We start from the raw sequence: 20,932 nt of genomic DNA, 5'->3' as shown, positions 1-20,932 counted from the left end.
TTATGAAGTTAACAATCTTTCCCAAGTGATGGGAAAGTTAGCTTGTGGTGGACCCAGGAGTCGAGTACTTGCTGATTCTAAAACATGGGCTCAAGAGGACCCTTCAGGAGGTGATTACAATATCCATGACAGGATGCATGTGACTGGAGGACTGGATCACTGGCTGACTGCTTAAGTGTCTAGCTGGCTCTGTCTCCTACAATGGCTCACATACCTACCCTTTTACTATATTCTTTTTGTCTGATTGACAGGTTCCAGTTCCAATTTATACACAAATCCTGTGTAGCTGTCTATGCCTACACTTTGGTAGACATCTATATTTGAAAACAATTTCTCTGGCACTAGTGTTTCTGTAATTCATTGGATTTAAAAACTGGGAAGGGAAAAAAAAACTAACAAAATGTAAAACAAACTGGCTTTCCTGAATAACAGCACCATAGCTTAAGATTAATTTTGCTACCAAAGTAGAGAAATCTGAATATGGTTACTCTAACAGTTGTTTGCTTTAGTTATGAATCATGTTACTCACTTAAGTTAAGGGTGCATTTTGTGCAGCCTGACAGGTGGGGTTTGTCACACTTCTGCTGCTATGGGAAACTTTCCTCTAACTTATTAAAGGAGAAGAAAAACAAAACAGTCCCTAAATTCTCTTGAAATCATTTTCAATATATTCATTGGCCAAGTGTAGGCAAATATGATCCTAAAAAAGGTGCTAATGAATTCTTTCATTTCAGCTGTATAGTGGCATAATAAATGGAAAAAATGTTAAGTTGGTTTGTGAAACTAAATATGTAAGATATTTTCCAAGGGCTGGTTCCAACATTTATGCCTCCCCCACACAAGCTGAACACCTCCAGATGAAATGCAAATCTCTCTTCAGAAACTGCTTCTCTTTTGCCAAAACATGTTAGTCTCTTCTCCATCCCTAAAATACCCTCACCAGAACCTGTTGCCCCTTCTACCTATATTCTTGTAACTATTTTCTTTTAGCCAAACTCCTCGAATAAATGGTTGTGCTTTCTACTTTCCTTAAGGTGATAACACATCACACTGTTGTCTATGGTACCAGACCATAAACTCCTTGTGGACAGAAGTCAAGTCTTACTCATCTTTACATCTTGACTGCCTAACAATTACATCCTGACTGCCTAACACAGTGGCTGACACATGGTGGGCACTCAATAAATCTACTCTTCTTCACCCCTTTTCTTTCATCTCTAAATTTGACAATGACCCTCCCAGTGGCTCTCAACAATTTGACATATGAACTGAAATGATAATGAAAACTACAGATTCTTTCCAAGGGAAATGTGAGTATGTACAGACACAAAGATTTATTTTCATGTAGTTTCAGAAGGTTTACAGCCTCAGGATAGGACCCTTGCATTTCCTTCATTTTCATCATGACTTACCTTGCATGTGCACTGTTAGATTCTATTTCTGGGATTTGGGTCATGCAAATTCCTTCCCACAATATGCTTGCTCTAAGTCAAATGCCTCAAGGCCAGCCTCAGGTCTCATCTTTCCCTAGGATCCTGCCTTAACTTTTCTATCTTTTACAGTCAGTTTTCTCTATTCTGTATCCTAGTATCTCTCATGAATGATGCTTCTATATGAAAGCTGATGAAAGGTAACTGAGCTTGAAACCTAATAGAGTATTCCTGCTCTTGTCTGAACATAGATAACTGTAAAATTCAACATCCTGCCTGTAATGAGAACACACTCTTCCCTTAAATCAACCCCCTGACTCTGTGATGGCCCTCTTGTTCTTGCCTGGGTTTGACTCCTATCTTCAATCTCTGTCACTGAGATGATGAAAGGTCTCCTATCTTGCCTGCTCCTTCTTTAAGGGAAGAAGACCTAGCTTGTTCATCCCTGCATCTCCAGTATCTTGCACATTACCTGGTGTAGGGGATACTCAATAAATATTTGACAGGTGAGTGATTTGCCATGGCATTAGAAAGTGAAGTTCTACAGCTTCTTGACTTATTCTACCCGTCAGGTAAAGTTCTTAAATTATTTCTATAGTTCCACTGGTAAAGTCATTTAATCTGTTTAGTTGCCTGGTCAGTAGCCTCTACAAATATATCTAAAATACTCTCTACTTAAAGTAAAATATTTTATTATTACTGGAGGTTTTTAATACAGAAAAACTAATGCTGTTAATAATAAAAGTAGACTGAAGAATATACTGAGGAAAAACAACTTGTGCTAAAAGAAGGCAAAAGTCCAGACAAAAACCTCAAGTAGGAAAAGCATTCATTAAGATTCGGCTGCTTGTAATTTTGGGCCTATAGTTTACAACCCACACGTAAGATATACAACACATTTATACTATAAATAAACCCGATTGACACTCAAGTCACAGAAAATCTTAGAAATGTAATTAGAAGTAACCCTATGTAGCACAAAAGACCACAGGTCCAAAATAAAGCCTCAAGGAGATTCTAAAGAGCATGGTATGCCTATAGATAGACAATCCAGTTAAGAACAATCATTAAATACCTACTTCACGTGCAAGGCATGACATTAGACACTGTGGGAAATGTAAAGATGACAAAGGCTCCGTCTTTGCTACAAAGTCAGCAAGGTAAGTTCATAATCATAACTGAAGAAAGAATGTAATAAATACCTTAGAACTGTGGAGATAACAATATTAGAGGAAAGATTCTAGAAGGCATCTGAGCTAAGTCTTAAAGGATCAGTAAAATATGAACATGTAGAAAAGCATCAATAGAAGTATATTGTCTCATACTATTTGCTTTTTTTTTTTAAAGATGGAGTCTCACTCTCTCACCCAGGCTGGAGTGCAGTTTTGCGATCTCGGCTCACTGCAACCTCCGCCTCCTGGGCTCAGGTGATTCTCCTGCCTCAGCTATTTCCCCGAGTAGCTGGGATTACAGGCACTCACTACCATGCCCGGTTAATTTTTGTATTTTTAGTAGAAACAGGGTTTCACCATGTTGGCCAGGCTGGTCTAGAAAACCTGACCTCAGGGGATCCGCTTGCCTCGGCCTCCTAAAGTGCTTGGATTACAGGCATGAGCCACCATGCCTGACCCTATTTGCTGTTTTTGGATGTAAATTAATTTTGCCTGCAATAATTGATAAGGGCCCTGAAGGTAAGGAATTGTTATCTTCTGCTCCCCTATGGTGTGCGAGGCTAAACAAAGGTAGAACTTCAGAAGAGTCTACCTCTAGGGGGTGCTGACAGACAGGTGGAAGACTTACCCTCAGGTTGCGTTTCTACTCGCAGTGGAGCGGAACTCTCTCCGGAGCCATGCTTATTTTGCGCCATAACTCTAAAGACGTACACAGTCGCTGGCATTAGGTTTTGAATGGTTACCTGCATCTCTCCTGGGCGACTGGTATTCTCAACACGTTCCCTTTAGACAAGGAAGGATTTGCAGAGAAATAGCATCAATTAGGAATACTTCTAGAATGTACAGTTTCATTTTCCACTCTACATAAAAATCTATCAGTTTTAAGGCAAATTAGCTCTCAGACGATGAAGCTTCTGGGGGTAGGACAGTGCAAAGAAGATGGGGACTGGCAAAAGAGCAAGGGCATATGTATCTGACAAGTCGGTGATGTTCTTGCTGAAATGTTACTGATATTGCTGACCATAATCACAACTTCCTTTCAGAGAAGACACAGGGCTCTTCTCAATGCCATTTCAAACGGGGCAGCTAGTCATCAACTTTCTAGGCTTTAGAAATCACTGAGTTTTAGGGAAATTGATGGAAGGTGGATATTGGTATGACCTAATGATATTTCACAGAAAATATCAAAGAATGCTGTGTATATTTTGGATAAGAGACTCTCAATAAAAAGAGTGCTAGAGGTTACCACTTTTTAAAATTGGAAATAAAAATGTTAAACATTTAAATAAATCCTAAGTGTAACCCAGTCTATAAAATAAGCTGATTATAATACTGATTTTTATAATTTATTTTTTAAAATTAACACTACTTCAATGATTTTGAAGCTGATGCGAAATGATATGAAATGTCTGACAAATTTTATCACAAACAACTCAAATCCAGTGGTCTAGTATTAGATATTATGAGATGAAAACTTAAAACCAGTTATCTAGGTTCTTTACCAAAGGTGGCTTCCACATTCTGTCTTGGGGTCTGTGTGACCAACACAGGTCCACAAACATGCTCAGTCTACTGTACTCACTAGAATGAAAACCAGATTGTATAATCAAGAGTTTTCAACAAATATTGTGAAGGAATTTGTTTTAGACAAACAGTTGGCTTTTAGGAACTATCATTCATGTGAGGAAAGAGCTATACCTGTCTTGAGAAAGTAATTAAAGAGCCTCAAACTACTCCATTGAAGAAATTATTCTAATTTATTGAATTAAAATTCTTACTTTAAAATACTGATAATTTGTCTTGAAATTGCAGATTAAAATTTGTTTAGGTCTACATGACCATATGCCAATTTGTCTGATTGTGAACATTTGCATTGCAGAGAAGTGCTTTTCAGTAATTTTCTATAGTTCTTTAAGTTACTTTATTTTAACTAAAAAATCCAACAATAGTACCCACATAATATTTACAGAGGACTTTTTTTCTCTATAATCAGCTAGGTCCCTGGAAAAGAATACTGTGGTAACAGAAATTACCTTTCAGAGATACTTGAGATACCTAAAAATACTATTTTATCTTCAGCTAAATCTCTCAATCACAAGATTTACAAGGAAGGATCAACTGATTTCTTACAATTTAAGGTTTCTGACACTTGGTCTGATCACAGATGATCCCTGTCTTAAAGGGAAGTACAGCTGATGCTTGAACAACACAGGTTTGAACTGTGCAGGTCCACTTATAAGCGGATATTTTTCAACAGAAGTTACACCGAGTATGCCTGCCTTTCCTGCCCTGCTTCCATTTCCTCCACCTCTTCTGCCTCTACTACTCCTGAGACAATAAGACTGACCCCTTTTCTTCTTCCTCCTCCTCTTCAGCCTACTCAACCTGAAAGTGAAGAACTTTAGGATGATCTACTTTCACTTAATGTACAATAAATATTTTCTCTTAAGATTTTTTGTTTGTTTTGAGAGAGGGTCTCACTCTGTCACCCAGGCTGGAGTGCTCTGGTGTGATCTCGGCTCACTGAAGCCTCCGTCTCCTGGGTTCAAGGGATTCCCGTGCCCTGGCCTCCAGGATAGCTGGGACTATAGGTGCGCACCACCACACCCGGCTGTTTTGTATTTTTAGTAGAGACAAAGTTTTGCCATATTGGCTAAGCTGGTCTCAAACTCCTGGCCTCAGGTGATCCACCCGCCTCAGCCTCCCAAAGTGCTGGGACTACAAGCATGAACCACCACACCTGGTCCCTTATGATTTTTTAAATAACATTTTTTCCCTAGCTTACTTTACTGCAAGAATACAGTATATAATGCATATAACATAAAAATATGTACTAATAGACTGTTGATGTTATTGGCAAGGCTTCCAGTCAACAGTAGGCTACTAGTAGTTAAGTTCTGGGGAGTCAACCGTATTGTATTTTACACTAAACTAAAGGCTCTCTGAGAGAGTACAGATCAGGTCTCTTTTGTTAACCCTATACAGAAAAGTTGAAACAAGTTTTCTTCTAGAAAGACACAGGAGGGGGACTACTTTACTTTAAACTGAAGTAAAAGACTGTCTCATTCATGTTCGTGTACCATAGAAGCACTTAGCAGAATGGTCACACAGGGAAGCTGCATCACAAATATACACTGAATGAATAAAGGAAAATCGGCCTTCTGATATGTAAATCTCGTGTAGTAATATCATATATATAATTTTTGTTTGTTTCTATGTGAAACGGAAAAAAATGGGAGAAATAGGTGAAGTTTACTAATACCTAAATCAAATTTCTAAAGTAGTATTACCGGTAAAAAAAAAAAAAAAAAGTCAGTCATAGGTGATCTGACACCATTGGTCTGAGGTCCCAGAACCAAGTTAATACGCAGGAAAAAACCCTTGGTTTTAGGATAAGATTCAAGAAGCACTTGAAACAATTCTCATAAGTGTGTGGGGTTACAGTGGGACTCAGCTTAGAATGGGAAAGCTAAGAGTCAAAAGGGAAAGAAAAAGGCACACTTTATAGAAAGAAAGCACTGGGCTGGAAGTTAGGAGATGCAATTCTAGTTCTAGCAACGCTACTAGCTTACGAGGAAAAGTCACTAAAGCTTTCTGGGCCTCACTTTCTTTCTTTCCTTTTTTTTTTTTTTTTTTTTTGAGCGGAGTCTCACTCTGTCGCCCAGGCTGGAGTGGTGCAGCGGCACAATCTCGGCTCACTGCAAGCTCTGCCTCCCGGGTTCACGCCATTCTCCTGCCTTAGCCTCCCGAGTAGCTGGGACTTACAGGCACCCACCACCACGCCTGGCTAACTTTTTGTATTTTTAATAGAGACGGGGTTTCACCGTGTTGGCCAGGATGGTCTCGATCTCCTGACCTCATGATCCGCCCACCTCGGCCTCCCAAAGTGCTGGGATTACAGGTGTGAGCCAGGCGCCCGGCCTGGTCCTCACTTTCTTTATGTATTAAATGAAAAAATGAGACAGGGTGGGCAAACTTTTTCTTTAAGGGCCCGGTAGTAAATATTTATAGGGCAAGAGGCAAAATGGAAGATATTATATAGCTACCGATGTAATATTTCAAATGTAACTATTTAAAAATGTAAAAACTATTCTTAGCTCTGGGGCCATAAAAATAAATAACTGCTCCAATTTGGCACAGGGTCCATAGTTTGGTAACCCCTTGACTAGACTAACAGATCTCTAAGGCTTCAATCCATCTTTAAAGTGCTATAAATAGCAGGAATACCTTACTTTCCACTTCTCACTTAATGGTTAATATAGAAAAGTACTGCTTTTTTAAGAAAGATGAAATTTTCATAGCTGAAAAGGCAGAGAGGAAGGACCCTCTGAAATCTCTGGCAACTTAGGTACCCAAAAGAATTACAGCTCATGACCAAGGCATATGGTGCCACCTGGTGGCTAAACTTTCAAATGCAGGAAGTGGGTGAATTTGTAAATACAGGTAGTGGCATACATTCTCACATTTAATTGTTACCACACGTCTGGGAAGCAAATATATTACCCTTGTTTTTTAGATAAGAAAATTTAAGCTGATAAAGGTTAATAAGAAAGTTTTGTTTATATAACAATTAGCCAGGTTATAGTCTTATGACTTAAAAGAATTAACTTCTCCTTCATTGCCTCTATTGAGAAATCACAAAGTAATGAAGCAACAAAAAACTATTATGGTCTCTCAAATCTTCCTTTTAGATATTTCCCAGATTCGTCCTATCCACTTCAAGTCGCTGCTTTCACCTTCATCCAAGCCGACAACTAGCACGTATCCAGGCTAACATAATTACTACCCGGTTTTGTCTCCCTGACTCTGTTGTTTCTCTCCTTTAATCTTGGGTAGTGTTCCCAAAGTACTGTTTAGTAAAATCACAGTGTACAACTTTCTTAACAGTCTAAAATGGTCCCTTCTTATCTGATTATGTCCAAATTCTCACTGGCATTCCTGCATCTGGCTCCAAACGTCCACTTTACTCTAATCTCTTACTAATTTCTGCCAAAACCTTTGGGCCAGTTTGGCCAGCTTTCTTGCCTTTGCATCCTTCTCACAGCATACACACAGATGGCCTTACCGTGCACTTCCTCTTCCTTTACATACACTCGTCATGCCCACCTGCCTCTACCAATTCAACTTCTATATCTCTTCCAACTACAAATTCATTTACTAATCATTCCTGCTTACTCCAACCCATAATCTATCATAAAATTTAAATAGGTGAGTCTCATTAAAAACATTTAAATATAAAAGTACATATAGTTAAAAAAAAAAACAAGTCTCAGTTCTCTTTTGTTAAAACCTGTCCTGCCCTGAGAGCTGACTGTGGCACATATTGACACATATCTCACCAGACAGTCTCCATGCCAGGGTTTCTCACCCTTGGCACTACTGAGACATTGGGGAGGATAATTCTTTGTTGTGGGACTGTCCTCTGTGTGGCAGGATGTTCATTAGCATCCCTGGCCTCTACCCACTAGATGTCAGTAAGTACTTCCCTCATCCCAGCTACGACAACCAAAAAAAAAAAAAAACAAAACGCTGCCAGGCATTGCCAAATATCCCCTGACGGATGAAGGGACAAAACTGTTGCTGGTTGAGGATCACTGCTTTACACATTTACATAGACATCAAAATATACAGACAGGTCATTTAAAAAAACTGCTGCACCATACTTACGGGTATACATACAGTCATGTACCGCTTAACAACGGGGACATGTTCTGACAAATGCATCTCGTGATTTCATCATGTGAACATCACAGAATGCACTTATGCAAACCTTGATGGTATAAGCTCAGAGTATATCCCATACACCTAGGCTGTATAGGACAGCCTATTGCTCCCAGGCTACGAACCTGCACGTTACTGTACTGAATGTTACTGTATTGAACACTGTAGGCAATGGGAACACAATGGCAACTGTCTATGTGTCTAAACACAGAAAAGGTACAGTAAAAAGACAGTGGTATAATCTTATGGGATCACCATTGTATACGCAGTCTGTCTGACTGAAGCATTGTTACGTGACGCACGACTGTATATTATGTGACCATTCTTCTACCAGTGGATATTTACATAGTCTCCTTTTATAATCTTGCAAACAATGCTATAAATAAATGTGTTTGTATGAGGGCCCAATGCATACATATATCTGTATGTCTTACAGGACAGTTACCTAGAAGTGTGATGGAAGGCTATGTATATTTAAAATATGTTAAAATTCCGCCAAATCACCTTCCCTAGACTATTCTAATTTATACTGCCACCAATAACCTAGAGTGGTTTCCTCCTAGCTGTCAACTCATTGAACATTAGATATTATCAACTTAAAATTTTTGCTAGCTTTATAGATGAAAAATGATAACTTGGCCAGGCGCAGTGGCTCATGCCTGTAATTCCAGCACTTTGGGAGGCCGAGGTGGATCACCTGAGGTCAGGAGTCCAATACCAGCCTGGCCAACATGGTGAAACCCCGTCTCTACTAAAAATACAAAAATTAGCTGGGCGTGGTGGCAGGCACCTGTAATCCCAGCTACTTGGGAGGCTGAGGCAGGAGAATCGCTGGAACCCGAGAAGTGGAGGCTGCAGTGAGCCAAGATCGTGCCACTGCACTCCAGCCTGGGTGACCCAGTGAGACTTTGTCTCAAACAAACAAACAAAACACCCTCATCATTTTGCTTCCAAGATTGCCTGTGATGGTGAAAACCTTTTTTTTTTTTTTTTTTTTTTAACTCTAATGGGCTTTCCAGTACTATGAATCATCTGCTTGTATTATCTGTCTCTTGGGATATCTTTTACTTATAATTTGTAACTTTGTTACTGTTTCCTGTTATGGCTTCCCGATTTGCTGTCTCCCTTTAAAAGCCCTTTCCTGTTCTCCAAATGATAAAAATCATTTCTGCATTTTCTTCTAATATGTTTATAGATTTTAAAAATATTTATCTCTTAATCCATCTATAATTTAAGACAGAGATATAACTTTTATTTTTCCCACCAAATGGTTAATCAATCTCAACATGATTACTTGAATTATCTATTATTTTCCCACTGATTGAAATTAATGTATTTACTGAATAAATATTTACTGAGTGTCACTAAATGCCAGTGTTACTAAATGTTCCAGGTGCTAGAGAACACTATTGGACAAGACAGACAGAATAAATAAGCTAATAAAAGAGAAAATTTCAGAGAGTAATAAGTGCTCTCAAAAAAAAAAAAAAAAAAAAAAAAAAAAACAACCCAAAATAAAAAGCGAAACAAAAAAATACCACACACATACCAAAAAATGGGTGATGTGACAGCAGTGGTGTTCTGGTGAATGTTTAACAACTGGCTCTGGTTTGTAGCATTTGTCACTGTAAATACTCCCACCATGCCCAATTTCAAGCTGCCAAGTCATGTCATTAGGTTTGCAAAATTTCCCAAGCATTTAACAATTAGCTTGGGAACAAGCTGGCTCTGATACCCCACTGTGTGACAGTCACCGAGGGGCTAAGTTTGGGTTGGTATTCAGGGAAGGCCTGAGGAGATGTCATCTAAGGATGACAGATAAGAAGCCAGATGTAATTAATGTGAGGAAAATGCATTTCTGGTAGAAGGCACAATAAGAGCAAAACACCTTTTGTAGAAATAAAGTTTATTACACAGAATTACTAAATGGCTTCTTTCCTCTGTGACAGCTTATGAGATTTGCAATGAGATTTCAAAACCTATTCAAGATATTTTAATGGTGATATTGAAACTTGCTGTTCGGTGGGAATGTCTTACCTTTTTTATGTATAGAACTATGTTTTCCTACCCTTGTAAAACTCAAAACATACAGTACAGCATTCAGGTAACTCCATCTATTGGTCTTCAATTATGTCACTTAGACTTCTTGAGAGTATTAAAGAAAGGGTCCTGCACTTGCTGAACTTGCCAGTGTGGTATTAACTATAATATACATCAACTATAAGCATGCTAATGGAAATGTAAGCTTTAGCGGATGTGTTAGCGCTCCTACTAAAACAGATATCTTAGCTTTCTTATTCTGGTTGGAAGAGCACAGTGAAGGAATTTACTCAGCAATGTGTGAACAGTCAGCACGTGCCATGGTTCCTTCCAAAGAGTTTATAATCTGGTTGGGAAAACAGCACAAATACATGTAACATAATTGAAGAATAACAGCTTAAGGTAGTAACAGATCACATATTACCACAATCAAGTGCCAATATTAGGGATACAAACACACGTACAAGGGAAACACTCTATGTGCTGAAAAGGTGGGGAAAGCTTTTTGAGAACTTAATGGGGCTTAACCTGGGCCAAGAAGGATTAACTGAATTTACCTTTAGCTTAGAAAGGGGCAAGGGGAAGTGACTGAAGAAAAAATACTGGAAAAAAAGGCTATCGTGATTAGATTGGTTTCACTAGAAAGTCAGTTACATTGGGAAAAAAGGAAAAGCAAGTTGGACATATAAAGTGAAGCCAGCCTGTGGCATAAAGCAGCCTGGACATTATGGATCTTCTCCTCTGAGCAATGTGAGCTCCTGAGGGGGTGGAAATGAAGAGGAATGTAATGAAAATGCTATTTTAGGTAGTCATCACTAACTATTCTTGCTTCATCAAGGAGAACTCCTGGAGCTCCGCAACTCACACCACATAAGGGTGTGGCAAATATTCATTTAAGATTACTTTAATAAATTAAGTCTACCTTAATCTCTAGAATTTATACTGACTGAATCTTATGAAAAAAGGGCAATCCTAGTTACATTTAAATACTTCCACCTCAATAGCTGTATCTGTCCTCTCCCTAAGTCATCCCAGAAAAGGAGAGACTACCAGGACTTCAGTCTGCTTGGGAGATTATTTAATGACCTAAAATTAGGGAAGATGCATCTCTGTGATCTTATTTTCTGGACTAAAAATTGGTACAGATACCAAGAGCCAGGTATGAGCGTGACAAGGCTGCCGTGACCAAACTGGCTGCAGACACACAGGCACTTACCTAGCAACCCCTTCCTTGGTGTAGAACACAGAGTAGGTAAGGTTGTCTCCATGAGGATCTGATGCAGGTGTCCGCCACGTCAATTTGATGAAGCGGGTAGAGACCAGGGAGGCCACGACATCCCGAGGAGCTGAAGGCAATGGTCCCGTTGTGGCTGGTGCTAGATGGTCAGTAGTGGCACTGGTCAGTGAAGTGGGAGGTAATGTTGGGATGGCAACATCTTGTCATGTGCAAACATTGGGGAATATGAAGGGCAAACCACGACGGTTTTAAAAAAGAGAACAGAAAAAACAAAAAACAAAAAAGAAATAAACAAAACCACGATGGGAAATAAAATAAAATGAATGAACATAAAAAAGGCCATTAAACTGAAGGCTAACATGCAGGCCAGGGTAACTACTGAAAACTAATGGGCACTATTCAAAACACATCACTGGAGGGCAAGCAGACTTTCTGGCCACTATAATGGTTATGGGCAAGGGACAAGGAGGGTGACAGCTGAGAATAAAACATCTCACAGAGGGCACGGCAGTGCCCATGTAATTTTCTTAATCCTGAAAGCAGCATGCAACATCTGTCAAATTTTGCATAAAAGTCTCGCAAATGACTTCACTATTTTCTTCTACTTTAACATATGGAATAGTATGGATGACCCTAGCTGCACTCAGAGGCCCATGGCTATCGTGACTTCACTGCAGAGCTCCTTTGCAGGAGAATTGAGGGCCACATCTTCAACTTTAGTCTAATATTAAACCCTGCACCTCTGTATTTGGTAATCCTGTGGGGAAAGGTTGATAAACTTCTTCATTATACTTTGCTGTTTTGTCAATTCATTTAGCTATGACAGTATAAAATCCTGAACCAAAAATTCCAAAGCCAAAAAAATGCAAGTCAGGTAGCTAATCTGTTTATTAAACTCTTCACTGCGAGTATACTGAAACGGCTTGCAGACCTCAGGCACTGGATCGGAGAAAGGAAGCAGTGGCAAGCCAAAGCTGCTAGTCAAAAGCCACTTTTGTATAGAGGTAGCCATGGGTAACTTTATGACTTCCAAGGCAGCCCATTCTACTCATGGACAGTCCTGATTGTAGAAATGTATTCCTAATATTGAACCTAAAATCTCTTTTACTTTGGAGTCAGAGAGTACAAGTTTAATCTCACAGTTTTTAACTGAAAGAGTTCATCAGAATCATGTTCGAACTGCAAAGGGAAATTAGTAGGAGAGACGTAGAGAGGAAAACATGAAAACTGTGAACCTAGTTTTGAATGAAGTGGTGGAGCAACAACCTCCTGGAAATGTTTGTGAACTGTGAGAGTGTAATGTGATGCAGTCTAAATAAATATGCCACATGAAATAAATTATCTATCTCAGGGAATTGGCAAAGGAGGACCAACCTAAAATCTCTAGATAGGTGGAGAGGGCGAAGAGTAATCCAATAGCTACCACTTATATACCTTATATATGGCACTCTGGCTGTCTATACAGATCATTCAATCCTTACAGCAGCTCTAAAAAATAGGTACAATCATTATCTCTAACTTATATGTAGAGACTGACACTGCTAAATCACTTGCCCTAGGTCACAGAGAATGAGTGGTGGAGTGGTATTAATAAAATCAACTTTGGTTTTCAGTTTAAAAGACCTCTGGATATAGCCAAGCGGAGTCTGAAAACGTGACTTCCAGTTCTCGTGCAAATCACACAAGAGAGCCTTGTTCTCTCTCCCTTTTTTCTCCTCCCTTGGTAGTGCTTTTAAGAGTGCAGACTGCCATAAGAATGTTAAGATTATGCAGTTTCAGCTCTGATATTAAGTACACGCTTCACTAAATACTACAAAACATTAACTCTGAATGGTTGCTGAGGCCTTGTAGTACTGTACACATCAACAGATGCACTGCCTTAGAGGAAATAAATACCTCTCATTCACAGCTTTCAGAGTTTTTCTTTATATATTTTGTCAATTTACTTACACAATAACCCTATGAGGTAGGCTGGAAATGATAGGATTAGATGCTGAGATAAAGGTTAGGAAGGAGTCAAAGACTTCCAAGTTACTAGCTTAGAAGACTGCGGAGCTGGAGGTGTCATTACTAGAGAAAGGAAATGTTAAGAGACAACAGACTGAGAGGGAGATGATGAATAATTTGGTTTTGAATATGTTTTGTTTAACAATTCAACACCTATGAAATGAGATGCAATTGAAAATATGGATCTCTGATTATTGTAAAATTAAGTCATTAAAAACCCTTATTGGGAAATGATTCAAAAAGTAGCCTGAACAGTCTTGCTTTGCTGCCTCATTTGTGTGTTCATCTAGAAACACACTAAGCTGCCTCCAATTCTGACCCAGCTCATCAAACTTAATTCTTCTCAACTATCTACTGGCTAGAGGAGAGAGAGTTTGCTGGGTGAGAGGCAGCAGAGCATACTGAAAAGAGCCCAGGATTTCGAGTACAAAGACCTATGTTCAAAACTTGACTCTTCTAATATGCGAGGTTGGGCAAGTCACTCTGATGTCAGTTTCCTTATCTGTAAATTAGGAATAATAATGCTCCCTACCTAAACCCCAAGCTGATATGACCCAAACAAATAGCAAACAAGAAAAGTGCCCGTGGAAGCTCTGCATACATGTTATTTACTATGACTAGATTGAATGAGTAACGACATAAGGATTTCAGTAGGAAAGCAGCTGGGGAGGGAATGCAAGCAGGGAGGATGAGGGGATGGGAGTAATGAGTGATATAATAGAATCACTTAGATAGGGAAAACTCAATTACCCTACTGAACTTCCATAGCACAGATCTGTAACTCTTTAATGGCATCCAGCACGTCCTATTTCCATTTTTCATGTTTACATTGTATTACTTCCACTAATCTATAAGCTCCTTAAGGACAAAATACGTATCAGCTTCATCTTGGAATCACTGAACATGCCTCTGTATACTTTAGATAACCAAGTATATATTTATCGAATTAATAAATGGAAGGAAATTCAGGGAGAAATGAGTACAATGAAGACAATGTTTCTAGAATCTCATTACAAAAGGCAGTATTTTAATCTCTGGTTGATACAAAGTGTATATAAATAACATTTATATAATGATATACCATTTGTAAAGCAAATATATTTTATTAGTTATACAGGAAATAAAAGTATAAACAATGCCTGATCATTGTAAATCATTCCTAATTAACCATGGGAAAAATCCATGCCCACTATGGTCCCAGTGTTCTATATCAACGTTCCCCAGGTTGATTCTATTGCTGCTGTTCCATATCCTAGCTGAGCAGGTAAGAGAAAGCAACTTATGTGATCACAGAGAATCAAACAGGCAGTTAAGTTACACTAGCATCAATGGCAAGATGATGTAGATTGGGATTTTAGACTCCTGGCATGATGGTTTGAGACTGACAAATCCTCTTCCCCCAAAGCAACTATAAAGCGGAAAAAAACTGTCAAAAACTGGAAACTGACCAAAGACATATAACAAGCTGAGAAGCATCTGTTCATGAAAATTATCACACTTCACACACAAACAAGTGTCTGAACCATTCCCCCATAGCTCTGTTAGAGTGATTGTTCAACCAGGCTACAGCAGGCCCTACAAACCAGTGGCTTTGCTGCTGTTGCCAGAGAAGCTCATTTGATATGGAGTGTTGTCAATTAGAGGAGCAATCCTGGTGGCAAGTGAATAGGAAGGGCCAGTGTCCTGCTAGCCTGAGGTTGTATCTTACTGAGGTAAGCAACGGATGGTAGACTAGCCATTGAACAAGGTATTCCATGAGGTGAGAAAGTGGTGAGAAGGCTTGATAACCTCTGCACACATCCTAGGTTGACTGAAGGCCATGTGTATGTGCCCTAGGGACTGCAGCAGGCCCGAGCCACTCACATACCCCTGGCAGATGAAACCTGTGTGTGTGTGTTCACAAGACAACTGAGAGAGCCTGGTAGAAAGCAAAGGCTGGGAAAAGTAAAAAATAATCCAGATTTTGAAAGCACTCACCAAACCACACAAAGACCCATCAGCTCAAAGTGGCAGGCTTTTTGGCTTGAGGTATTTGAGCATAACTTCTGACCAATCTTTGGTTCAACACTAATCTATGCAGACACAGGGCAAAATCTAAACAGAGACATTTAGAAAACACAAATAAAAAGATAATCAAAACTAAACACTAAACAGAAACATCTGTGGTTGTATACTCTGGGAGAGGCAGAAATCACAGATTTAGTACAGGCAAGTTATTAAACAAACGAAACAAGAACAACTGCTAGGGGGTGGGAGAAAGAGTCAGAATCCATGGTTGCTACAATTTACTATCCAAAATATCCAAGATTCAACAAAAATGAAGAAACATGCAAAGAAATAAAGTGTGACTCATACTCAGGGGGTAAAAAAGGCAGTCATTACAAAATGTCTTTCTTGGAATGTCCTCAGATACTGGATTTAACAAAGACTTCAAAGTGGCTATTTAAGTATATTCTAAGAACTAAATAAACTGTCAGGAACCAAGCAGGATCTGAGAGTCTACCTTATTGATAAGCTAACAAGTTAGCTTATTACTGTTTCATGGGTGCGGGCATATGATACAAGTGCTGCATCAGAGACAAAGAACTTTATTACTCATGGCAGTGGAGGCAGCTAGAGTTTCTCATTTGTGTTTGTCAGTTTCCCATGCCCCCAAAGTCCCATGAAGGCAATGTGGAGGGGCCGGAATGGATGCCTGCATATGCAGGGTTTCGCTCTATCACCCAGGCTGGAGTGCAGTGGCACAACCATGGCTCACTGCAGCCTCCACCTCCCAGGCAAGCAATCCTCCCATCTCAGCCTCCTCAGCAGCTAGGACCACAGACATGCGCATTCACGCCTGGCTAATTTTTTGTACTTTTAGTAGAGATGGGGTTTCGCCATGTTGCCCAGGTTGGTCTTAAACTCCTGAGCTCATGCTATCCACCCGCTTTGGCCTCCCAAAGTGCTGGGATTACAGGCAGGAGCCACCACACCTGACCTGTTTACTACTTTTACAGCAAGAGGAAGCAGGCCCCAGACAAACAGCAGGCTTACTGTGGATATCTAATTTAATTCTGTTGTGGTCAGAGAACACACTCTATATGATTTTGGTCTTTTAAAATGTATTAAGACTTGTTTTGTGTCCTAGCATGTGGTCTATCCTGGAGGCTGTTCCATGTGTGCCTGAAAAGAAATCTGTATCTGCAGTTTCTTATAAAGAAGATTATGAAGATTCATAATGTCAGTTTGGTCAAGTTGGTCGACAGAGTTACTTAAATATTCTATATCCTTTCTAACTTTGTCTAATTGTTTTAGCAGTTTTTGACAGTAGAATATTGAAATCTGCTACTATGATTGAATGATGTTATTTCTTCTTTGAGTATAACAATTATAAATGCATACACATCTAACAAAAAAGCCCCAAGACATGAAAGCAAAAAATGACAGAATTAAAAAAAATCTGAGAAAACCCCAAATATCTGAAAATTAAACATGCTCTTAAACAATCCTAGGGTCAAAGAAGAAATCGTAAGAAAAATTTAAAAATATTGTTTTAACAGGCCAGGCATGGTGGCTCATGCCTATATAAACCCAGCACTTTGGGAGTCTGAAGTGGTGGATCACTTGAACCCAGAAATTTAAGACCAGCCTGGGCAACATACTGATACCCTATCTCTACAAAAGATACAAAAAATTATCCAGGCATGGTGGTGTGCACCTGTAGTCCCAGCTACTTGGGAGGCTGGGGCAGGAGGATCACTTGAACCCAGGAGGTCAAGGCTGCTGTGGGTCATAATTGTGTCACTGCACTCCAGCCTGGGTGATCGTGAGACTCTGCCTCAAAAACACAACTTTTTTAACACTATAAAAATAAAAACACAACGTATTAAAAATTACAGGATGCAGCTAAAGTGGTACTTTAAGGGAAATGTAGTGCTTTACCTACATCAGAAAGAAGAGAGGTCTCAAATGAATTACTTAAGCTTCTATCTCAGGTAGAAGACTAGGAAACTAAGAGAAGACACAAGTTACTCAAATCAAGAATAAAAGAAGGGACTTCTTTATCATGGTACAATACTACCAACCCTACAGATGCTAAAAAAGCTTTAAGGGAATATTTTGGGGAAAAAAATTGCCAACAAATCAGACATCTTAAGAGGAAGAGGACAAATTCTTAGAAGAACATAAACTGCCGAATTATCAAGAAGAAACATGAAGTCTGAACAGACCTATAATAGAGAAATTGAATTAGTAAGTAAAAATCTTCCTACACAAAGAAAATTCTAAGCCCAAATGGCTTTACTGCTGGATGTTATCAAATATTTGAAAATAATACTAATCCTTCACAAACTTTTTCAGGAAATAGAGAAAGAGAAACATTTCCCAATTCATTCCTGTGAGTTCAGTATTACTCCGTTATCAAAGCCCGACAAAGAAAAGAAAGAAACATGACACATGAAAAGAAAGCAACAGACAGTATCCCTTATGATCACAGTATAAACCTCCTTACCAAAATGCTAGCAAGCCACATTTGGTAACACATTAAAAAATTTACATGCCATGACCAAGTAGAATTTATCATAGGAATTCAAGACAGTTTAACGTTCCAAAATCAATTCAACACATCACATTAAGAGAAAAAAGAAAAACCACTAGTCATCTCACTAGACACAGAAAAAGCATTTGACAAAATGAAACACCCACTCATGATAAAAACTCTCAACAAACTAGAAAAAGTAAAATTCCTCAACCAGAAAAGCCTACAGTGAGCACTGTATGTAATGGTGAAAGATTAAATGCTTTTTCCCTAAGATTAGAAACAAGACGAGGATATTAGTTTCTCACTCCTTAGTACTAGAAGTCCTAGCCAGTGCAAAAAGGTCAGAAAAAGAGAAAGGAATACTGATGGGAAAGGAAGAAGTAACACTATTTCATTTGTGAATGACATAATTATCTATGCAGAAAACCCTCATGAGTTTACTAGAAAAAAAAAAAAAACAAAAAACAACTAAAACTAATAAATAAGGCTAGCAAGGTCAGAAGATATGAAAATCAACTGTATTTCTATATTTTAGGAACAATCAAAAAATGAAATTAAGAAATCAATTCAATTCACAAATTCCACTCATAATAGCATCAAAAAGAACTAAAATACTTAGAAACAAATTTAACAAAAATAGTAATAAATTTTAAGATACTCAAGAATAAACTTAAAAGAAGTGTAAGATTTGTACAGGGAAAAAAACTACAACACATCGCAGAGAGAAATTAAAGAAGATCTAAGTACATAGATATTCCATGTTCATGAACTGAACAACTCCAAGTTGTTAATAAGGCAACTATTAACATGCTAGAAGAAATGCAAAAGACCTAGAATAGCCAAAACAATTATGAAAAAGAATGAAAAAATGTTGGAGGATTTACATTACCTAACTTCAAAATTTACTGTAAAGCTACAGTAATCAAGACATATGAATAGGCACATTGATCAATGAGATAATTTAGAGTCCAGAAATAAACCCTTATATTTGTGGTCAATTGATTTTTGGCCAAGGTGTCAAGAAATTTCAATGTGAGAAGAATAGTCTTTTCAACAACTGGTGCTGAGACAACAGTATATCCACGTGCAAAGTAATGAACTCACAGCATATATAAAAATTAACAAAATATCTCATAGTCTTAATCTAAGAACTAAACTTCTAGAAGACTTCATGTCTTGAGTGAGCAAAGAATTTTTAGATGCTACACCAAATGCACAAGACATAAAAGAAAGTATGCCCTGATAAATTAGATTCTATTAAAAACAAACACTTCTGCACTAAAAAGAAAACAAAACAAGAAACAAAAACAACAACAACAAAAAACAACCCACAACTAAGTAAATGAAAAGCAACAGACTGGCAGACAGTATTTCCAAATCATATATCTGATAAAAAAAAACTTATACCCCAAATATATAACGAACTCTTACAACTCAATAAGAACACAACCAGTTTAAAAAAAAAAACAAAAAGGCAAAAGCTTTGAATAGTCATTTCATCAAAGAAAACACAGAATAAGCACATGAAAATGACATTATTAGTCATTAGGGAAATGTAAATTAAGAGCGCAATGAGATAACTACTCTGGTGGCGGAAGGGAAAGCAACCAGCCTAACTCTAAGAAACAAAGGTTTTTACTACATGTGGCCTAGAAAGCTGTATTTTTCATGTTTGCTTTGGGCCCTTGATGACTGGTTGGCATTTATAAAAGTCTTTGAGAATTTCTGGACACTTTAATTTTATGAAGACTTTAGATAGATTGATTTTAAGCTCAGGTGTTTTGAGCAACAGAAATGTCCTAGGACTGTGTAACTATTGCTGTTTTACACTAAGAAAAAAAAGTATGTTTAATAGTTTCAACTATCCAGTCTTTCTTTCCTTTTAACAGCTTTACTGAAGTATGATTTACATAACATAAAGTTCATCCATTATAAGTACACCAAACAGCCTCCAGAATAAGTCTAAACATCTCAGCATAGTGTTCAAAGCCCTCCAGACTGGTCCCATCCTCGCTTTCCAGGCTTATTTCCTAAACAGGATGTGCTCTCGATTTGCTTGGTTACTGAACAAGAAGGAACTTTATAGCTTGTATACCTTTGTTCATACTGCTACTATATTTAGAACGGTATGTAAACACCATGTAAATCTGCATCAAGCCAAAGGCAGCTGGGAAATCTTTTTGAGAAAAGGTATTACATTTTCAAATGTGAACACTGCTGTCCACTCTGACCTGCTGCTCTAATGCTTGGCAGCAGCTTCACACTGACCCGATCACTGAAACCTAAGGGCCTGCACAAGGCTGTAAGTAGCACAATCTGAATTGTTCCATGGAAGTTCCTAAAGAATGATGATGTTTCTCCTGATCTGGCTTTTTTGTTTGTTCGTTTTTGAGATGGAGTCTGTTGCCCAGGCTGGAGTGCAGTGGTGTGATCTCGGCTCACTGCAGCCTCTGCCTCCTGGGTTCAAGCAATTCTCCTGCATCAGCCTCCTGAGTAGCTGGGATTATAGGCATGCGCCACCACGCCTGGCTAATTTTTGTATTTTTAGCAGAGATGGGGTTTCATCATTGTTGGCCAGGCTGGTCTCAAACTCCTGACCTCAAGTGATGTGCCCGTCTTGGCCTCCCAAAGTGCTGGGTTTACAGGTATGAGCCACGGCGCCCGCCCAGACCTGGCTTTATATTCAGTAGTCATCAGAGCTACTCCTAATATTTCTGAGAATTAACTTTCAAAATCTAGCTACGCTGTGGTTGATGGCTCCAGTTTTAATACACTAGATTCGTGACTGATAAAGTGTCACTTA

General features: G+C 38.7%; 1 protein-coding gene across 15 annotated transcripts in view; it reads right to left on the bottom strand.

Moving 5' to 3' along the window:
* Nucleotides 1-20,932, bottom strand: part of NEO1 (neogenin 1) — a 265,604-nt gene that overhangs the window by 56,308 nt on the left and 188,364 nt on the right. For 8 of the 15 annotated variants that reach the window (XM_045395695.2, XM_045395702.2, XM_045395705.2 and 5 more), the window contains exons 8-9: nt 11,580-11,799; nt 3,231-3,385 (exon numbers count right to left, since the gene is read on the bottom strand). In XM_045395695.2, the coding sequence (XP_045251630.2) occupies nt 3,231-3,385; nt 11,580-11,799 (375 nt within the window). The remainder of the gene's footprint in view (nt 1-3,230; nt 3,386-11,579; nt 11,800-20,932) is intronic. The other 7 variants (XM_045395698.2, XM_045395703.2, XM_073996278.1 and 4 more) reach the window with 1 other exon arrangement.

Source organism: Macaca fascicularis, chromosome 7, assembly GCF_037993035.2.
Source record: "Macaca fascicularis isolate 582-1 chromosome 7, T2T-MFA8v1.1".
Lineage (NCBI taxonomy): Eukaryota > Metazoa > Chordata > Mammalia > Primates > Cercopithecidae > Macaca > Macaca fascicularis.
Note: the sequence above shows the minus strand (reverse complement) of the source record. Positions and strands in the feature narration are given on the sequence as shown.